The sequence below is a fragment of the Trachurus trachurus genome (genome assembly GCF_905171665.1).
Source record: "Trachurus trachurus genome assembly, chromosome: 6".
NCBI lineage: Eukaryota > Metazoa > Chordata > Actinopteri > Carangiformes > Carangidae > Trachurus > Trachurus trachurus.
In genome coordinates, this window is record NC_139897.1 from 24,513,587 (window position 1) to 24,529,980 (window position 16,394).

General features: G+C 43.0%; 1 protein-coding gene across 1 annotated transcript in view; it reads right to left on the reverse strand.

The window, feature by feature from the left end:
- mical3a (microtubule associated monooxygenase, calponin and LIM domain containing 3a) overlaps nt 1–16,394 on the reverse strand; it is a 77,895-nt gene that overhangs the window by 23,196 nt on the left and 38,305 nt on the right. Inside the window, exons 19-37 of the mRNA XM_083974241.1 lie at nt 15,905–16,015; nt 15,282–15,344; nt 14,953–15,069; nt 14,719–14,823; nt 14,186–14,299; nt 13,084–13,176; nt 11,699–11,806; nt 11,086–11,272; nt 10,226–10,320; nt 9,851–9,944; nt 7,060–7,255; nt 5,785–6,107; nt 5,365–5,457; nt 4,490–4,651; nt 3,937–3,999; nt 2,612–2,689; nt 2,394–2,507; nt 995–1,074; nt 143–892 (exon numbers count right to left, since the gene is read on the reverse strand). Of these exons, the coding sequence (XP_083830367.1) occupies nt 143–892; nt 995–1,074; nt 2,394–2,507; nt 2,612–2,689; nt 3,937–3,999; nt 4,490–4,651; nt 5,365–5,457; nt 5,785–6,107; nt 7,060–7,255; nt 9,851–9,944; nt 10,226–10,320; nt 11,086–11,272; nt 11,699–11,806; nt 13,084–13,176; nt 14,186–14,299; nt 14,719–14,823; nt 14,953–15,069; nt 15,282–15,344; nt 15,905–16,015 (2,946 nt within the window). The remainder of the gene's footprint in view (nt 1–142; nt 893–994; nt 1,075–2,393; nt 2,508–2,611; nt 2,690–3,936; nt 4,000–4,489; nt 4,652–5,364; nt 5,458–5,784; nt 6,108–7,059; nt 7,256–9,850; nt 9,945–10,225; nt 10,321–11,085; nt 11,273–11,698; nt 11,807–13,083; nt 13,177–14,185; nt 14,300–14,718; nt 14,824–14,952; nt 15,070–15,281; nt 15,345–15,904; nt 16,016–16,394) is intronic.

A 16,394-nucleotide genomic window follows, 5' to 3' on the forward strand; every position in this document is an offset into this window, starting at 1 on the left:
GGCCTCACATGAAAAAGAAGAGCTGCCAAACTGAGTTCTACGTTGAGAGTGTCACAAACTTTTTCAGAGGGGGGGCATAAGCATTATGAATAATTTTGTGAAGTAGACAAACATTTGAGTGTATAATCAAGTGTATAATCACCTTGACGGGGGCCGGGTCCTGCTGCAGCGCTGCCTTGACGACGCTCTTCTCTAAGATCTTGCTGCTGCGGTCCAGAGGAGACAGACCCAGGCTCTTTCTGATCTCGGCGCTCTTTTGCCAAAACTCCTCGATGATGTCCGTCTTTTTAGAGGGCGTGTCCTCCGTCGAGGAGGAGGAGGAGTCGTCGGCGGACTGCGAGTGCTCCGGCGTCGTGCCCTTGTCGGTTTTGGTCATGGGCGTCGAGGTGACGGCGGGGACGGGCTGCGTTCTGACGGGAGAGTCGGAGGAGAGCGGCGACGACGACGGCTCCTGACAGGGCAGAGGCTGCGCGCAGATCGGGGAGAGCGGGTTTCCCGTCAGCGGGCAGATGGAGCGGTGAGGAAACACCGGAGATTTAGGCGCGCGAGTCTCCGGCAGCGGGGTGGGCTGGGAGCGGATCGGCGAGCTGACCGGAGACTTGACGGGGGATCTGACGGGAGACTTGATCGCCGGCTTGAGCGGGGAGGCGATGGGCGATTTGGTGGGCGTGCTGGGAGGTGATGAGGCAGCGGAGGCGAAGACATTGACGGGAGAAGCGGCGGCGGCGGGAGAGACGGGAGAGGAGACGGTGAAATGATGGTGGACAGGAGCAGCTGATGGGCCCAGCGGGCTCCTGGCAGCTGGAGAGGGAGTCGTCCTGTCAGGCTTCGTCTCCTCAGGTATAAATGGGTCAGGGAAAAAGCGAGTGCCAGGAGACTTCACATGAGGTGTCTGGAAAAGAAACAAGAGATGCTCAGGGTTTTCAGATTTTTTTTTTTTTTGACAGCACCATCACTTATTATTTTCAACCAGATAAATTTGGAATCATCTCACCTGTGTCTCAGGCTCCGGTGATGGTTTGAGAGGTGAAAGGACGACGTCTTCTTTCTGTGTCGGGCTGCTGCTGGATGGCTCTGAGGGGCACAGACAAAAAGAAAGACATGTCATTGCCATTTGTTCTTGTAGGAAACAAACTGTACAGTGCTGCTTGAAAGTTTAGGAACCTTCCAAACAAACATGGTGTCTGTGATTGTGGCCAAATAATTCAATTTTGGACTCGTCTGTCCAGAGAATGGACGTCCAAGAAGGCCTCTGGTTTGTCCTTTAGTCCTCTATGGCAAAGTTTAAACCGGCACCTTTGTTCTTTATTGGGAGCAGATACTTCCTCCTAGCAACTCTCCCATTATATACTGTAGTGTATATATCTTATTTCAGGCTCAGGGTCCATAGCAAGACAAACACAACAACAGACACACAACACAAACAATAAAAAATGTACATAGTTGATATCAAAAATATAAAAAATAGAAATTACTATAAAGTTAAAAAGAGACAACTGTACCAGTGTCTCCAGAACAGAGATTGATACCTGGTGGAGCTACAGTTAATGGGTTAGAACTGTTAATTATCTGGTTTTCTGAGGCTTTAAGCCGACACATAAATCTATACATCAGGTTTCTGAGTACAGCGTTAAAGGTGTTGACACGTGCATTTACAAACATTTCACTCGCACTCAGCCGTCAAGGTCTTGTAAGTAAGTTTCTTAATGCATCGTTATAATTCCATTCATTCCATGTCTATTCATTTTTCACTTGATTGTTGATGAATTTATTATTCTCCTGGTTCTTGAAAGAATATGAAAGTTTTGATGGCCGTCCACTTCTAGGCAGAGTTGTGGCATCCTCCATTTGTAAATTATTTGCTTTCCATAAGGATGTCTCATGTGATTGATCTGCTTAATTGATTACTTGAGCACCCACATGTGTTTCTCCTGAGTCTTTTACCTGCTTGACTTTACCAATGCAGCTGTGGTTCACTTCCTTTTGCACATACTCTGATGTTTCACGTTGTGCTCTGCTGGCTACACACACAGTTCCCTCAAAACAAGTCCATGGAATTAATAAACATAAATTTGACATTTCATATATAAAAAACTGACGATGATACAATAAAAGAATCATGGGGCGCCATACTGTATAGCTTAGTAGGTTGAGCAGGCTGAATCTGGTGGCCCTTTGCTGCATATCATTCCCCCTCTCTCCACCTCCCCATTTGCTGTCTCTCTCAACTATCCTATCATTTAATGGCAAAAAAAGCCCCAAAATTTAAAATAAAATAAGAGAATCATGATATAAAAAGAAGAAAAATCTAAACTACTCAAGGGGTTCACAAACTTTCAAGCAGCACTTTACATGTGAAGGAGCAATTTAGTGGAATGATAAGTGGCACATACCGATACAAGACGTCATTCCCACACTGTCTGACTTCTTGTCTTCTTCAGGAAGCGCTTCAGCGTGCTCTGATTGGTGCAAACGAGCCTCGGCTTCAGCATCTGATGGGATGTCATCTGGAATTGAAACGTAACATTATGAAGTATAGTGCACGAGGAAGAACGAGGAAGAACTGATGGCTTGTCTTGGGATTATTATGTGTATCCGTTTGGCAGCTTACCCTGATCCATCTCCGTACCAGGCTCTATATCTGGGCTGTCTGCTTCTGCCTCCAGGTCTTCTTCTTCCTCACAGGGCTCTGGTGCAACAGAGATGCCAAGAAATGAGTGAAAAATGGAAACACGGTCTGTCGTTGCTCATTCACAGTTTTATTTTTGCACCTTTCTACAAAAACCTAGCCTAACCTCAACTTCTCAGAAATTCTGCCTAAAGGCGAAAACAAAAGGACACAAGAACTTAACGACTGCTTCAAGAAAAACCTAAGCACTGACGAATGGAGCTTAAAAATTAAAAGTTGGAAAAGGAAGGGAAAATGCTTCAAAACTAAAAATCTATTTTTTTCTGCTGAAAACTTGAAAAATGAAAATGTTCTGGCAAAAAACATGAAATATTAGTTTTGCATACAAATGAAATCATAAGTTATAGTGAGTCTGTGAATAAAAATGAACAAAGGATGGGGCACAGAGCAGCATTAGTAAATACATGCAACAATCCATTTATAAAGTAACAAATGGATGACATTTGAACCAAGCAAAAGCACAACCGAAATGTTAATGACAATTGTTATACAGCAGTCTCTCATATAAACAAAACAATTTGTTGAAGGAGACTAAAAACTGGAGTGGGCTAATAACCAACCCACACAGTTAATTCATGCAGTTTAGAAATAATATCACAACATAAACCGTCATTTGTGCTCAGTGCACAAATGCGCCATTGTTCACGTGGGTGCACAAGGACATAGTGAAAGAACATCTGATTCTAGTAGATCTTCACTGATCTTTTAGCCCAGAACACAAGCCATGAATATAGGACTCTCATTTCATTCACTCGAGCTTTTTAAAAGTTGATTAAGTATCTCAGTGGCCTCATTCTCTCTCACTTTTTGCATTTCCAAGAGCCATTAATGTGTTAGTGAAAAAAAAAATAGCGACAGCAGATTCCTATAAAAATACTGCACGAGACTGTGATATGAAGTGTTTTCGATCCTTGAAGGCTCGTCTGTCACTGGAATACATTATACTGCAGCACAGTCTGCCTTGTAAAGTAAAGTGAAGATACATTTTTTGGGAAGTTGGAGAGAGGGCAGAAGAAGAGACGTTGGGTTGTGGAAAAAGTGAAACACAGGTGCTGAATCCGATCCCATGGGGAGCAGCAGAGCTCTCCAGAGTGACAGCCTTACAGCATGCATGCGTGTGAGTTTACTGGTCTCTGCACGTGTTTCTGCATGCTCCAGGGAAAAAAAGGGGCCAGCCGACAGACAAGAGAAGAGTATACAAGTCTAAAAAGACAGGATGCCACCATCCCATTGAAACTCTGAGCTACCTCCAGACATGGACTCCAACCAGACTCTCACTGCCTCGTGTCGGGCGGACGTGTGGGCAGGTGCTACGTTCAAACCAGAAGATACAGAACGACGAGGGATAGATGGCAGGGAAATAACAGTAAAGTAATTAGACACATGGGAAAGGACACAGCAGAACACAAAAGAACAAAGCAGAACACAAAAAAAAATTAAAAAAAATCAAAAGGAATTAACGAGAGGGTTAGGTGGCGCGCTGGGACGTGGTTGAGGAACTTTACGTTCACCCCAGCGGACCAACAGCAACTCTGAATGACAAATTAAATTAAAAAAGACTGAACACAAAAATTAGACATTCCAAGACATAAAAGCAAAAGTGACAAAAATGTACAAAATTAGACATGATTATAAACAACAGGTGGGTTAGTCAAAGGGGGGAGGGGGAGGGCTCTTCACAGACATGAAGACAGAACAGCAGCAGCTGATGAAACCGATGAAACGAGACCCTGATTCTTATTATTGTGAAGCCCACAGTCGTTCAGCTCCTCTGGGTGGTGGTGGTGGTGGGGGGGTTACCTGTGGAGGAGGGCTGCGTGAGCTCAGAGGGCTGAGAGAGTCGGGAGGCCGAGACCGGCAGGCCGTCCTTGTCTCCCTCAGAGTCCAGGTGTGGTCTCACCAAACCTGGAATGGCCTGAGGATCCACAGGCTGCACCACTTGTTGGAGCTTTAGGTTCCTGGCTAAATGAGTGTGTGTGTATGGGGCAGGGGGGGGGTCAGCGTACCAATGTTGCCAATGTTGCGTTTTTTTTTAGGAGGTTTGTGATGAAGTTTTGTGAACAATGAAAAAAAGATAGATGAGAGCAGTTGTGCGGGGATAGTGGAGAATGACAGAGGAAGAAGAGAGGAGGGAAAAGACAAAAAAAATGAAGGAGAGACAGTTAGAATACACAGCAGCAACAGAAAATCATTACAGGCGAAGGAGGAGGAGGAGGAGGAGGAGGAGGGAGGCTGCATGCACTAGACTGCAAAAAAAAAAAAGTCAAACCATAATAGTGAGCTTCAAATATCAAGGTTAAAGAAATTAACAATTTGTTGAGCAGAACTGATCTACCACTCGATACCAAACCAGAGCTGCAGCACCTGGGTGGAAAACACAAAAATCGCAAGCGTTCATCAGATTAGTATTTGAAAGCCATAAACAAAAAAAAGAAAAAAAAAGAGAGAGGTAATAAATAGCAGGTTAAAGTGGGACTCACAATAAAATGAAAAAACACTTTCCTTTGAAACTTCAATCGACAAACCAAAGAAAATTAAAACCACACAGAGAGAAAGGAAAGCCACACTCTCGTCGTAGAAATCATTGAAAATGAAACTCAAACCAGCCAGGATTAAACATCACACTCAAGAGGAAACTGCAAACACATCCACAGGCACTTCACTTCTGCTGCTACCTTTAAATGTACCAACATCCTCTTCATCTGTGAGGTACTTCTCCAGCCAAAGGCCTGACTGGAGCTCTCTATCCCAGGGGCAGTAATCCCCCTCTGCCAGCAGGGGGAGACAGAGGACATGCCCCGCAAAGAAAATAATAAGGCATACACAAATATATGCGCACACAGAAAAACACGGTGGATGAAGAAAGGGGGAGGAGGGGGGGGGGGGGGGGGCAGTGTGAAGAGGAGGGGGTAGAAAAGGAGGAAAGAAGCAGAGGACGAGGAGAACAATGTTTGAGACAGAGACACGACACACCAGCTGTCCTAATAAAGGGTAAATGGAGACTGGACAGGGTGTAATAAACATACAAAAAAAAAGGACACAAACTATATTTTTTACTCCCAAGATCACAGAAAGAACGGAAAAAATAAATTTACCATCGCTTGATTCTTCTTCCTCCTCCTCTTCATCCTCCTCCTCCTCATCCTCCTCCTCTTCGTATTCCTCTTCCCCGTCTGCTTCGCCGTCTCTGCTGGCTGCGTCGCCCCGAGCTTCGCCCTCCCCCTCCTCCTCGTCTCCCTGGTCGCCCCTCAGTTTGGCGTGGAGCTCCACCGCCTCTCTCCAGGGAACGCCGCCGAGGTCCGAGGGACTGGGAAGCTGCTCCCCCTCCGCCTCCGCCTGCGCCTCCAACTCCAGCTCCAACTCCACCTCCTCCTGATCCTCCTGCTCGTCCTCCTCCTCCATGTCTGACTCCGAGCTACTGTTGGTAAAACAGGGAGTCCAAATATTTCAGTTTCCTCCCACAGTATTTCAAAATGATTCAAACTTTCCCATTTTTTCAGGAAGGTATACATTCGTATTTTTCTATATGTTCCTTTAATATTTCAAGTGTTAAAGGGATAGTTCAACATTTTGGCAAACTGGCCCATTGCCATTATCCCTATAGTCTTAGCAATAGGTTTGTTACCTTTATTTGTCGGTGCAAGCTATTTTTAGAATGGCGGAGCAGAGCCGCGAGCTGCTCAGAGCTACGCTACGGAGGCTAATGGGATTTCTTGGTTTCCCTCATCAAACTCATCAAATACAAAATCCAACAACTCCAAAATGCTCGGGTGGACAAGTTGTGACCTGCACATTCACCACGCTATGAGATAATAACAGAACGTTACGAGACAGAGTTGTTTTAGAGGTAAATGCAGAGACTGCTTGTTGAAAAACTGCCCCCGACGGGAACGCATGAATTTACCTCTAAAACAACTCTGTCTCGTAACGTCCTGTTATTATCTCATAGCGTGGTGAATGTGCAGGTCACAACTTATCCACGAAAGAGTTTTGGAGTTGTTGGATTGTGTATTTGATGAGTTTGATGAGGGAAACCAAGAAATCCCATGAGCCTCCGTAGTGTAGCTCTGAGCAGCTCGCGGCTCTGCTCCGCCGTTCGAAAAATAGCTTGCATTGACAATTAAAGGTAACGAACCTACTGTTATGACTATAGGGATTATGGCAATGGGCCAATTTGCCAAAATATTGAACTATCCCTTTAAGGGGTCAACACACATACTAACTACATTAGTTTACATTATCTATTTAATGTTCGTCAGGATGCATATCATATTGGCAATATATGCATATTGACAATTGAGCTAAACGACTGATGAACTACTTTTTCGATCTTCAACCAGAGGCTGCGTATCCCGCCATGATGCTCATACCTGGATCCCAAGTCAGCGTCCGTGGGCTTGTCCAGCACGCTGCTGAGGTTGTGTTCTGCCAGCGTCTCCTCGGGCACCTCCTCCAGCTCCTCCTCCCTCTGCAGGGACAGTCGGTAGTTCTCCAGCTCGATGCGCTCAGGAGTTCCCCGCAGACGTTTCGGGAGGCTCGGCTCCTGCAGCCCGTTGACTTCCGGTGCTGAGACGCAGGAGATGAGGCAGAGGAGAGAAAAACACAAAACACAAGCAGGAATCAGGAAGGTGCAACCGTCCGGAGGAGAGGAGAGGAGCAGCGCAGGTGCCATGCAGGACTGAGTGTAGGGGCATGGCTCAGCTGCTGACTGTACTCATCTTTGTAAAACAAACCAGACTGAACCAAATCCACTGAAAACTAAATGCAAGTTCTGACATGTTTAAATGGCATCAAATCCACCACACAACCAAATATGAAACTGTTGCACTTTAACACAACTTTTTTTTTACTTCCTTTTTTTTTTTTTTAGGACAAATCGACAACCACACAGCGATTTAAGATCTAAAACTGAATTTATTGCGTTAGATTATGTTCCTACAGCAGATATTAAAAACAAACACAAGTATTGTAAGTTTATCACTCTAAAATATCTCTATTTCACTACAGTTATATAGGTACAAGGTTGGTGCCTTGCCTTTTTCCCATCCTGAGAAGCAAATCTTAAAACTGGTATGAAGAAAGTGTGATTTCCAAATGAGAAATTGGGAATTTGTGAATGTGAGTGGAATGAGTTAAAAAACAAGACGTGTTTAACACCTGAAACTACACTTCCCGTCTCTCTACTCATTAAAGCAGAGCTACAGTGTCCCCTCCAATTACAGCTGCTGTAAGCAATGATGATAAAAAAAAGAAAAAAGTAAAGTAAAGTAAGGAACAGGTGTAACAGTGAATGTGTGAAATTTGATACTGTCACATTTATGTTATGTTAATGTGGATAAGGAATGTGGTCAGACAGCTGCAGTGGTTTATAATGCCTGAAATGCTGAGATGGTTTTATGTTTTACCTTTCCATAACAATTAAAGGGCTAAAGCGACCCCATGACCTGACTTGTGCCATTTGCACAGTGTTCCACTTTCAAAGTATTTATCTTATATACTATATTAAATTCAGATTTTTACTGATAACATCACTGAATTTACTTAACTATTACAAATAGCGAGGAAATAGTACAATCGCAAAATTATGTTTGCATTATCTGAGAAACACAGGATTTACTTCAACATCGTACTCTTGAGTGATACCATGATGTTATTTTTCACCTAAACAAAAACAATGACGTTGGTTATTAACAGAAGTTATTCTATTCTGTGTTGCCTTTAGTAATTAAAGTAATTATTATTAAATGTTATTACCTGATTTAAATGTTACATGTGTTTGTAATATTATTGCGGTAGTTATAAGCTATATTCAATAAGTAATACTACACTTGCCACACAATGTAGCAGGCCTACACTTGACTTTTATTCATTTTTTGTGAATCTAAACCTTACCTTAATCCATTCCACTTCTTTCTATATAATATGATTATAGTTGCCTATAGTATGCAAAGCGATAAATGCAGCGAAAATGCACTAAAGTGAGCAAACGCAGGTCTGAGCGGCAATCTGTCAGGGATGAGAGGCTGAGGGATGCGGGAGGAACAGGGCAGCTGAGAGAGTGTGGCGGAGGAGTGAAACAAATCACAAGAGAACCAATTGCAGGCACCGATTCAAGCACTAGTAGAGCTCTCAGTTTTAAACTGCTCTGATAGGAGGGGGGAAAGGTAAAGCTCACAAAAAGCACTGATACAGGCACTTGGTCACAGTATGGTGAGTTTCAGTAGGAGGGATACAGTAGATGCAAAAAAAAAAAAAAGAACAGCTTACAAAGAGAAAGAAACACATCACAAAGCAGGCTCTAAAAGAAACACATCACACAGGAGGAGGTAGAGGTCAAACAGAGCAGTCACAGGCCACTAGAGGTTACAATCACAGAAGAGGAAAGCTTGGCTCTTCATTAAAAACACAGGCAGGAAAAAAGTTCGGTTTAGGTAGACAACCAACTTAAAAAAAGGTACATGAATGTGTTGCCGAATTTAAACTAATATTTGGCGTTAAGGAAGTTGCCGCATTACTGCTTCAATGCGCAAAATAAAACCAGAATGAGAAGCAGAACAAGAGCGTTAGGGCTGCTGCCTGCATGGGGAGCTGACCAGAGGGAGGTCCGCCCAGCTCTTTTTAATGTCCAAGCCAAGGTAAAAAATAAATAAATAAATAAATAAATAAATAAGTTTAAGATGCACCATTCACTTCCAAAAATATTCCGCCAAAGCAACTAAACTGCCTCGGGCCAATCACAAAGTCATGACCTGGCTGCTAAAATGGACAGAAACGAATGCTGCATCTTGAGGAATTGAATCAGTCACTGAGACGAAGACTCACAAAATCTACACAAACACTTCGCAGGCTCAGTGAGTCAATACAATCAGATCCGTACAGTCCGACCGACGTTAGCTGGCAGAGAGTAAAGAGGAAGTATAAGGAGGGAGGAGGGATAAGAGAGGAGGACATGCTAGAGGAGGTTGAGCAGGACATTGATGGTGAAACAGCAGAAGAGGTAGATGCAGTAGGTGCACAGGAAGGGAGAATCTAGGGGGTTGTGCGCCACCTGGTGGCAGGTCCAGGAGAGCGTGCGGCGGAGGGTACGCAGCGGGACTCCCACGCCCATGGCCAGGCGGCAGGGCGCAACCGCCGCAGCAGCAAGAGAGGAAAGTGGGGTACCTGAAGGCTGGAGCTCGGCCGAGGGCGCTGCCGCTGCCATCGCCCTTCCCGGGGCATCGACGGTCGCCGTTGGAGTTTGGGGCGCCTGGTTCTCCTGCAAAAAAGGTAAAAAGAGACAGATATAAGGCCAGCGCCAAATGAAAAGAAAGTGCCAAATGTTCTTATCCAGGTGCAAAAATATCAAAGATAAAAAGGTTCCTAATCAATATGCTACACTGCTTCCCACTTGTTCCCCTATGTACTTAAGCACTGCATTTTGAAGATAAACCAAACAATGAATTTCTGCATTAACTGCCAAGTCGATTCAGGTTTTCCACCAGGATTTCCTATTTTAAATAAATAATAAAAAAAAAAAAAAAAAACAATAACAGGTACCTTGGTTGTGATTGGAGCAGGGGAGGGAGCAGGCCTCTTTCTCTGAGCATAACCAGACAGGCGGTAGCAGTAGTGAGGCTTGCAGTAAAATTTCCCTGCAGAATAAAAAAAAAAAAGGGGAGACAGACAGAATGAAAATAAGCAGACATACTGAATGCATAACAAAACATATACACTGCACAATCTGAAAATTTCATCTCACACACTCCATAGGCTTTTATCTGTTGAAGCAGCCCGTCTGGTTTGTCATTCAGAATTAAAAAAGACTTCACTTTTGTCTGAGCAGTTCAGACCAGCAGTGGGTTTCAGTCCCACGACCAGTCCTGAAAACAGTTTCTCTGTCTCACTGAACAAAAGTGTAGCTTGTCCTTCAGCACAATAGACACCTCCCAGAGAGGGAGAAAAAAAATTAAATCATGGGACTTGGCTCTGCAGCCAGTGTAACTATATAATCTCATTTAATGTCATTTGTTTAAAAGTGAAGTTTACACATTTTAAAGCTGCAATGTGTTAAATTTGGTTATAGAACTGTTCAAGTTATTCTAATAGCATTTACCCTGCTGAACTTATGTGCACTTCATGTGTTACTTTCAAGTCAATTCATTCCCAGTATTCATTGTATTGGATGGTGATCATGTCTGTTTTGATGCTCCCACTGGGGGGCGCCAAATTTGCATATTTTGAGAGTTTTTAAAGGCATAATGTGGTAGAGTTTATTTGTTCTTTCTCTTCAAAGGGTTTTGGGTGATGTTGTGATCATCAAACTGAACATAATTTCAATTTATTTTGTCTGTGTCTGATGTTTAAAAAGAAAAAAAAAGAAATAAAAAAAAAACAATCAAAAGGCGTTATCTTCTTACCATCCTCCACATCAAAGGCGTAGGAGGACAGTCGTAGTGTGGTGCCACAGTAGTCGCACTTGAAGCAGCTGCGATGGAAGAACTTTCCCTCCGCGCTCAGCCTCTCCATCACGTACACGCGCTTTCGACAGAAGAAGCAAACGTCGCTGCCTCCGATGTTGACAGGGAACTCCTTTCTGAGAGAGCCCTGCAGAGAGATAAAGCCTTTATTTAGTCTCTGGAGGGAAACATGGAGGAGAGAGGAGGCTCAAGTAGATCTGAGATTTAGCACCGAGCCACAACATCGGCACAGACAACAACGTATGCTTGGGTGTTGTTGAGCTATTTTATATTCTAATAACAACATCACAGCAACTCACAAGGTTATTTATCATCATCTTGTTCAAATCATCTACAAACACAAGGGTACCCAAAAAACTGCTGTTTCTTGTTGAGGAAACACTCTACAGGCAAAGGGAGATGGATCGGGGGTTCGACTGGGAGAGAAAACTAACACATCGGTGTATATCAACCACATGTCACTAAACAAAAACAACACATCTCTGGCAAATGAGGCTTTGATTTGCGCAGCCACATGCCGCCTTCTTCTACCACCTGGAAACAAGATGCTTACCAAATCCCTCTTCTCAGGTGAGGGCTTGGGGTGTTCCTGAGACTGAAGCTGATTGGTTAACTGCTCAGCCATTGAGTCAATGCCCCCTGTGTACATCCTTACATAGCGCTATTAACAGGATTAGGAGAATTAAAAACGAAACAAAAAACAGACAGGTGGACAAATATTAGAACATGATGGATTAACAAGTAGGAACATGTAAAACAGATGGATGAGGGTTTGTGTGGGGAGATCATTCAGCAACAGCAACAAGTGTTTCAACACAGGAGACAATAGTATCTGACAGGTCGTTCAGACATGACAAAGCAATGCGCCCATGCTTGAGTGATCAAGCGTTTAAATGTACTGGCAACTCCACCTAAGTAGTTACAAACCGAGCAGCTCTAAACATCTGCCCTCAATCAAACCAATTATTCCATAAATTCAATTGTGCAATCGTTTGCCAACAAGGAGCATTAGTGTACTGATAGATGAAGTATATTACCAGTATTTCCAAAGACAAGAAGAGAGCTACTAAGTAGATCTGTAACATAAACGGCTGATGGACACCGTTATTCATGCTTACACACTCGTGTAAAGCAGTCATGCATTTTTCATTCACATGCATTCACACACACACACGCAGAGTGACTCACACTGCACCGTATTAAACAATAAATATTAACAAAACAAAACGCCAGAAAGCAAAGCACTATGCTAAATGTGTATCCTCTGAATTTAGATCACAATCATCAAATCCTGTAAATTTCTTCTCTAAAACTGGGCTTAAAAACTCTGAAAATAATAAATAATAAAAGTCCAAAATAAGCTGTTTGATCCTCAATAGGAGAAGAATTGAGGTCACATGTGGTATGAGCAAACCTAAGCCACAAAATCTTTGAAATGAGATTTGAGCAGGCTCTGCCGTGTCCCACTGCTGGGTTGTTACTCTGCCACAGTTGGAACGGTGCTCGTCAACATGGGAGTGACGCTAGATTAGATTTTTTACTGCCAAACTGCTCCTCCAATCTAAAACAACTACCAGCAGCGACTCCCTTAGCAAAACAACTTTGGGAATCATAATTGATTTCAAGCACGCCCCAGATAAGAATATATTGGTATCGAATGGAGTCGCACAGTCACAGGGGCCGATGACTCACACCCACATAGTCATCACAACAACAACAACCACCACAGTAAACAGTTAACAGGTTGCACATTAGTTGTGTCAGATAAGAAGCTGCCAGGTTTTCAAAGCAGGTCTCAGGTGGGATTAAGCTGTGTTTTTTTTATCAACAAAGTGACACGATGCGACTTCTTCAAAGACCAAATGCAGGTGCAGTCGTGTGTTAGTGTCGCCACCACACTCCATTCCTCCGAGGCGCGGCGTGACGTGACGTGACTACCTGTCTCAAGGTGGCAGAGGGAGAACCAGGAGGACTCTGGGCTCGGGCCAGGTGCCATTGTTCCATAAAAAAACGAGAGGGTTTTTTCTTAGTCTCCACAAAAGAGGGGGAAAGAAGAGAAGTTAGAGGTGTAGTAAAGTTAAATTAAAATGTTTTTTTTTTACACCAGTTGTTTTCTCATTTCACTCGATAAAGTTGTCAGGAAATTGTCTGTTGGTCAGCCTTATTCCCTCTGGGGTTGTCTTCAATACTTACAAATTAGCATAAATTGTTTAGTATGCCAACAATGTTTTTTTTTAGTCAATACAATCTCTATATTTCTCTTTCTAAAGTTTGTTTCTATCAATATCTGAGCAAGTGGCAAACAAAGTTGACTGAACTCGAGTCAAACAATACAATTAGTTGCGATTTCTACTGTATTTGCTGTTGTGTACTTCACCAACACGTTAGCATAGACTCCTGAGTAGCAAAGTGATATGAACACTGCTTTTTCTCATTTTAATTCATTGTAACTTCTATATATTATTTATGTTACTTCTTCTTAGTCATATGTATCTCAAATTCACGTGAATTTAACATGGGTTTTCTATTGAAACCAGGTGTAATTCCATCTGATGCTCTGTATGTTAATATGTTAACTTAAATTGCTGAGTCAGGGGCAGCGACAGTAGAAACACTGAGATAAAACCTTGTGTTTGGTAGTTTGTGTTGTCTTTCTATTTGCAATTCTGAAATCTTGTAATCCTATACAATTGTAGTTTGTAGTGTGAAGGTTTATTCTTTTTGTGAATTAGCCAGATAAAAAGAAAAACGTCATGTTTTAATGTCAGATTCTATAAATCTGATTCACAAAACTTTAATAAATCTACAAAAATCATTCATCTACCCTTTAGTTTTACAGCTCATGTGATGCTGTCCATCTACATGACTTTATCCTAATGCAAAAACAGTAGAAATATATTCCAAGGCATATATGAATGATTTTGCTGAATACCCCTAAGAAGGTAAAGTTGACCAACAGTGAGTGCTTGCATGCATTTATCAATGTGTTTAAAAGTGCAACTGCTAATTATCTATCCATATCAATAGGTGGAAATGTCACCTGTGGTGCAACTGGCTTGCCTTCAAACTGAAAGGCAAGTTGCTCGGCCCTCTCCTGAATACTAAGCACATATAAGGGCACTTGGTCATCAGAATGCAGAGGCCCTGCCGACTCCTGCAGAGAAAAAGATGGTTCAATCACCAGAAGGATGTTCAAGGAGGAAAATGTAGTCGGTTTAGTGGTTTCCACGAAAAAAACAAACAATCTCTCTCTTCCAAAAAGCTTGCCATTGTGGTACAGACCACATATGGTATTTAAGTCGTTGTTTTCATAGTTCCAGCTGACAGTCTTTCATTTATGTAGCAACGTGAGCCTGAGTTGGTAAACTGTTGTGCCCTAGAGTTAGTAGCTATATCAAGCAGAAAAAAAACCTAGCCAAACAACAGACTACACTTGAGATAAATAAACTCAACAAGCTCAAGTGAGCCTGCCTGACCTCACAGAAATAAAAATAAAAAAACTCCATGGCAGGTTATTTCCTCAGTACAACAGAGGGAGATGACTGAGTTAGTACACAGCAGCAGAAACCTAACCTTTCTGGAAGAGTCAGGAGAGGACAGTGGTGAACCAGAGTTCCCAGTTAGGCCCCGGGACAAGTACCACTGCTCTATAAAGAAACGGGACGGCTTATTCTTAAACTCCACGGAGGGAAAAAAAAAAAAAGGGATGGTTGAAAGAGGGCATTAGTCTTCAGAGTAAAAAGTAAAAACAACACTCAACACTAGAAACCCATGTGTGTAACAAAAACAGCCATGCATGGTGTTCACCTTCAGCTTCGGCTTGTCAGGTTTGCCTTTAAACTTGGAGATCAGGCGCTCGGCCCGTTCCTGTATACCGGGTATGTGAATGGGGCCAGGATCCGTCAGGTGCAACGGTTTCCATTCCTGCCAAGGACGGCTCTATTGAGACTTGATGCTGCGTGGGTGTATGTATGTATGTAGTGGCTGAATGCTTTTAATAGCATGGTTTTATACAAGGAAAAGAACAGTTTGTTCCCCCCAGATGTCTGTTCACAGCAACACCAACCATTATCTCATCGAAAAAAACCCAACCACAAACAACAAGCAATGTCCATGCAATCACTGGTTTACTCTACCCCGTCCTCCAGAGGCCGTTCGTAGTATTCAAGCTCCTCTTCCTCTGGACTTTTATGTAAATTCTTAAAGGGCAGAAACGGGCAGACAGGTGGTTTGTATTAACAATTTAGTTTTCATCCAGCATAATGTAGTCTGACCTCTAGAACAACATTCAACAACTTGTCTTTGTAACAGCTCGATTGTCTCCCTGACAGCGCCTGACAATAAGTTAAAAAATCAGCCGAGGTCTCTTGAGTGTGAATTTATTTACAAGCCATCACACATCCCGACCGACATACCCTTCAGCATTAAAACAAGCTGCTCCTCTGATAACGACACACACACACACACAACCCACTCACAGCGAAGAAAAACAAGACTGTGACCTCTCTTGAAAGTTCGCTGTGGGAATTGCAGCATTTTGTTTTTATTAGCGCTACACACTGCAGAGGTCAAGTCTGAGGTCCAGCAGACATGATTAGGAAGACTGGGTTCTGGAGGTAAACACGGGGAGTTAAGGGAGTAAATATAAGGGGGCTAGGGGGGGGGGGGGGGGGGGGCTGCACTTGAAGGGTTTCGCCATGGATTTGAGGCAGAGATAGACAAGACAGAAAACAGACAGATACAGCAGACTGTGCGTCACCTCTGAGTGAAGAGAGAGCGAGGAAGTGGAGGAGGAAGAAGGGAGCAGAATGGTTTTCTTTGGGCAGCTCCGAGAGCCCGAGCTGGACACTTGGTCTGCACCACTTCTGGCCTTGAGAGATGAACAGGAACAGCAGATCGAGCAGATGAGGATGAGGATGAAAATGATGAGCTATAGTGGCAAGATTTGTGTTTATTCTCTTCCTCTTTGTTATTCATATAACCCTCAACATCGTATTTAAGTGCACTGTTTGGTTAATAGGTTAGTGTAGTGTTGTACTTCATTTGGTTAGACTCACTTACAACACAGTAGAAGCACCATTAGCAATGCACGACACATTTCCATACAGATAGAAAAGAGTATCTATAAAGTGTATAGGGCACAATACAACATTTTATAAAATGCATTGGGGAGACAAAAGAAAATATAATTAAATGGTGCTGTAATTAATTTCTAAACTTTAAAGCTGATGTTTAGGAAACTTTATTAC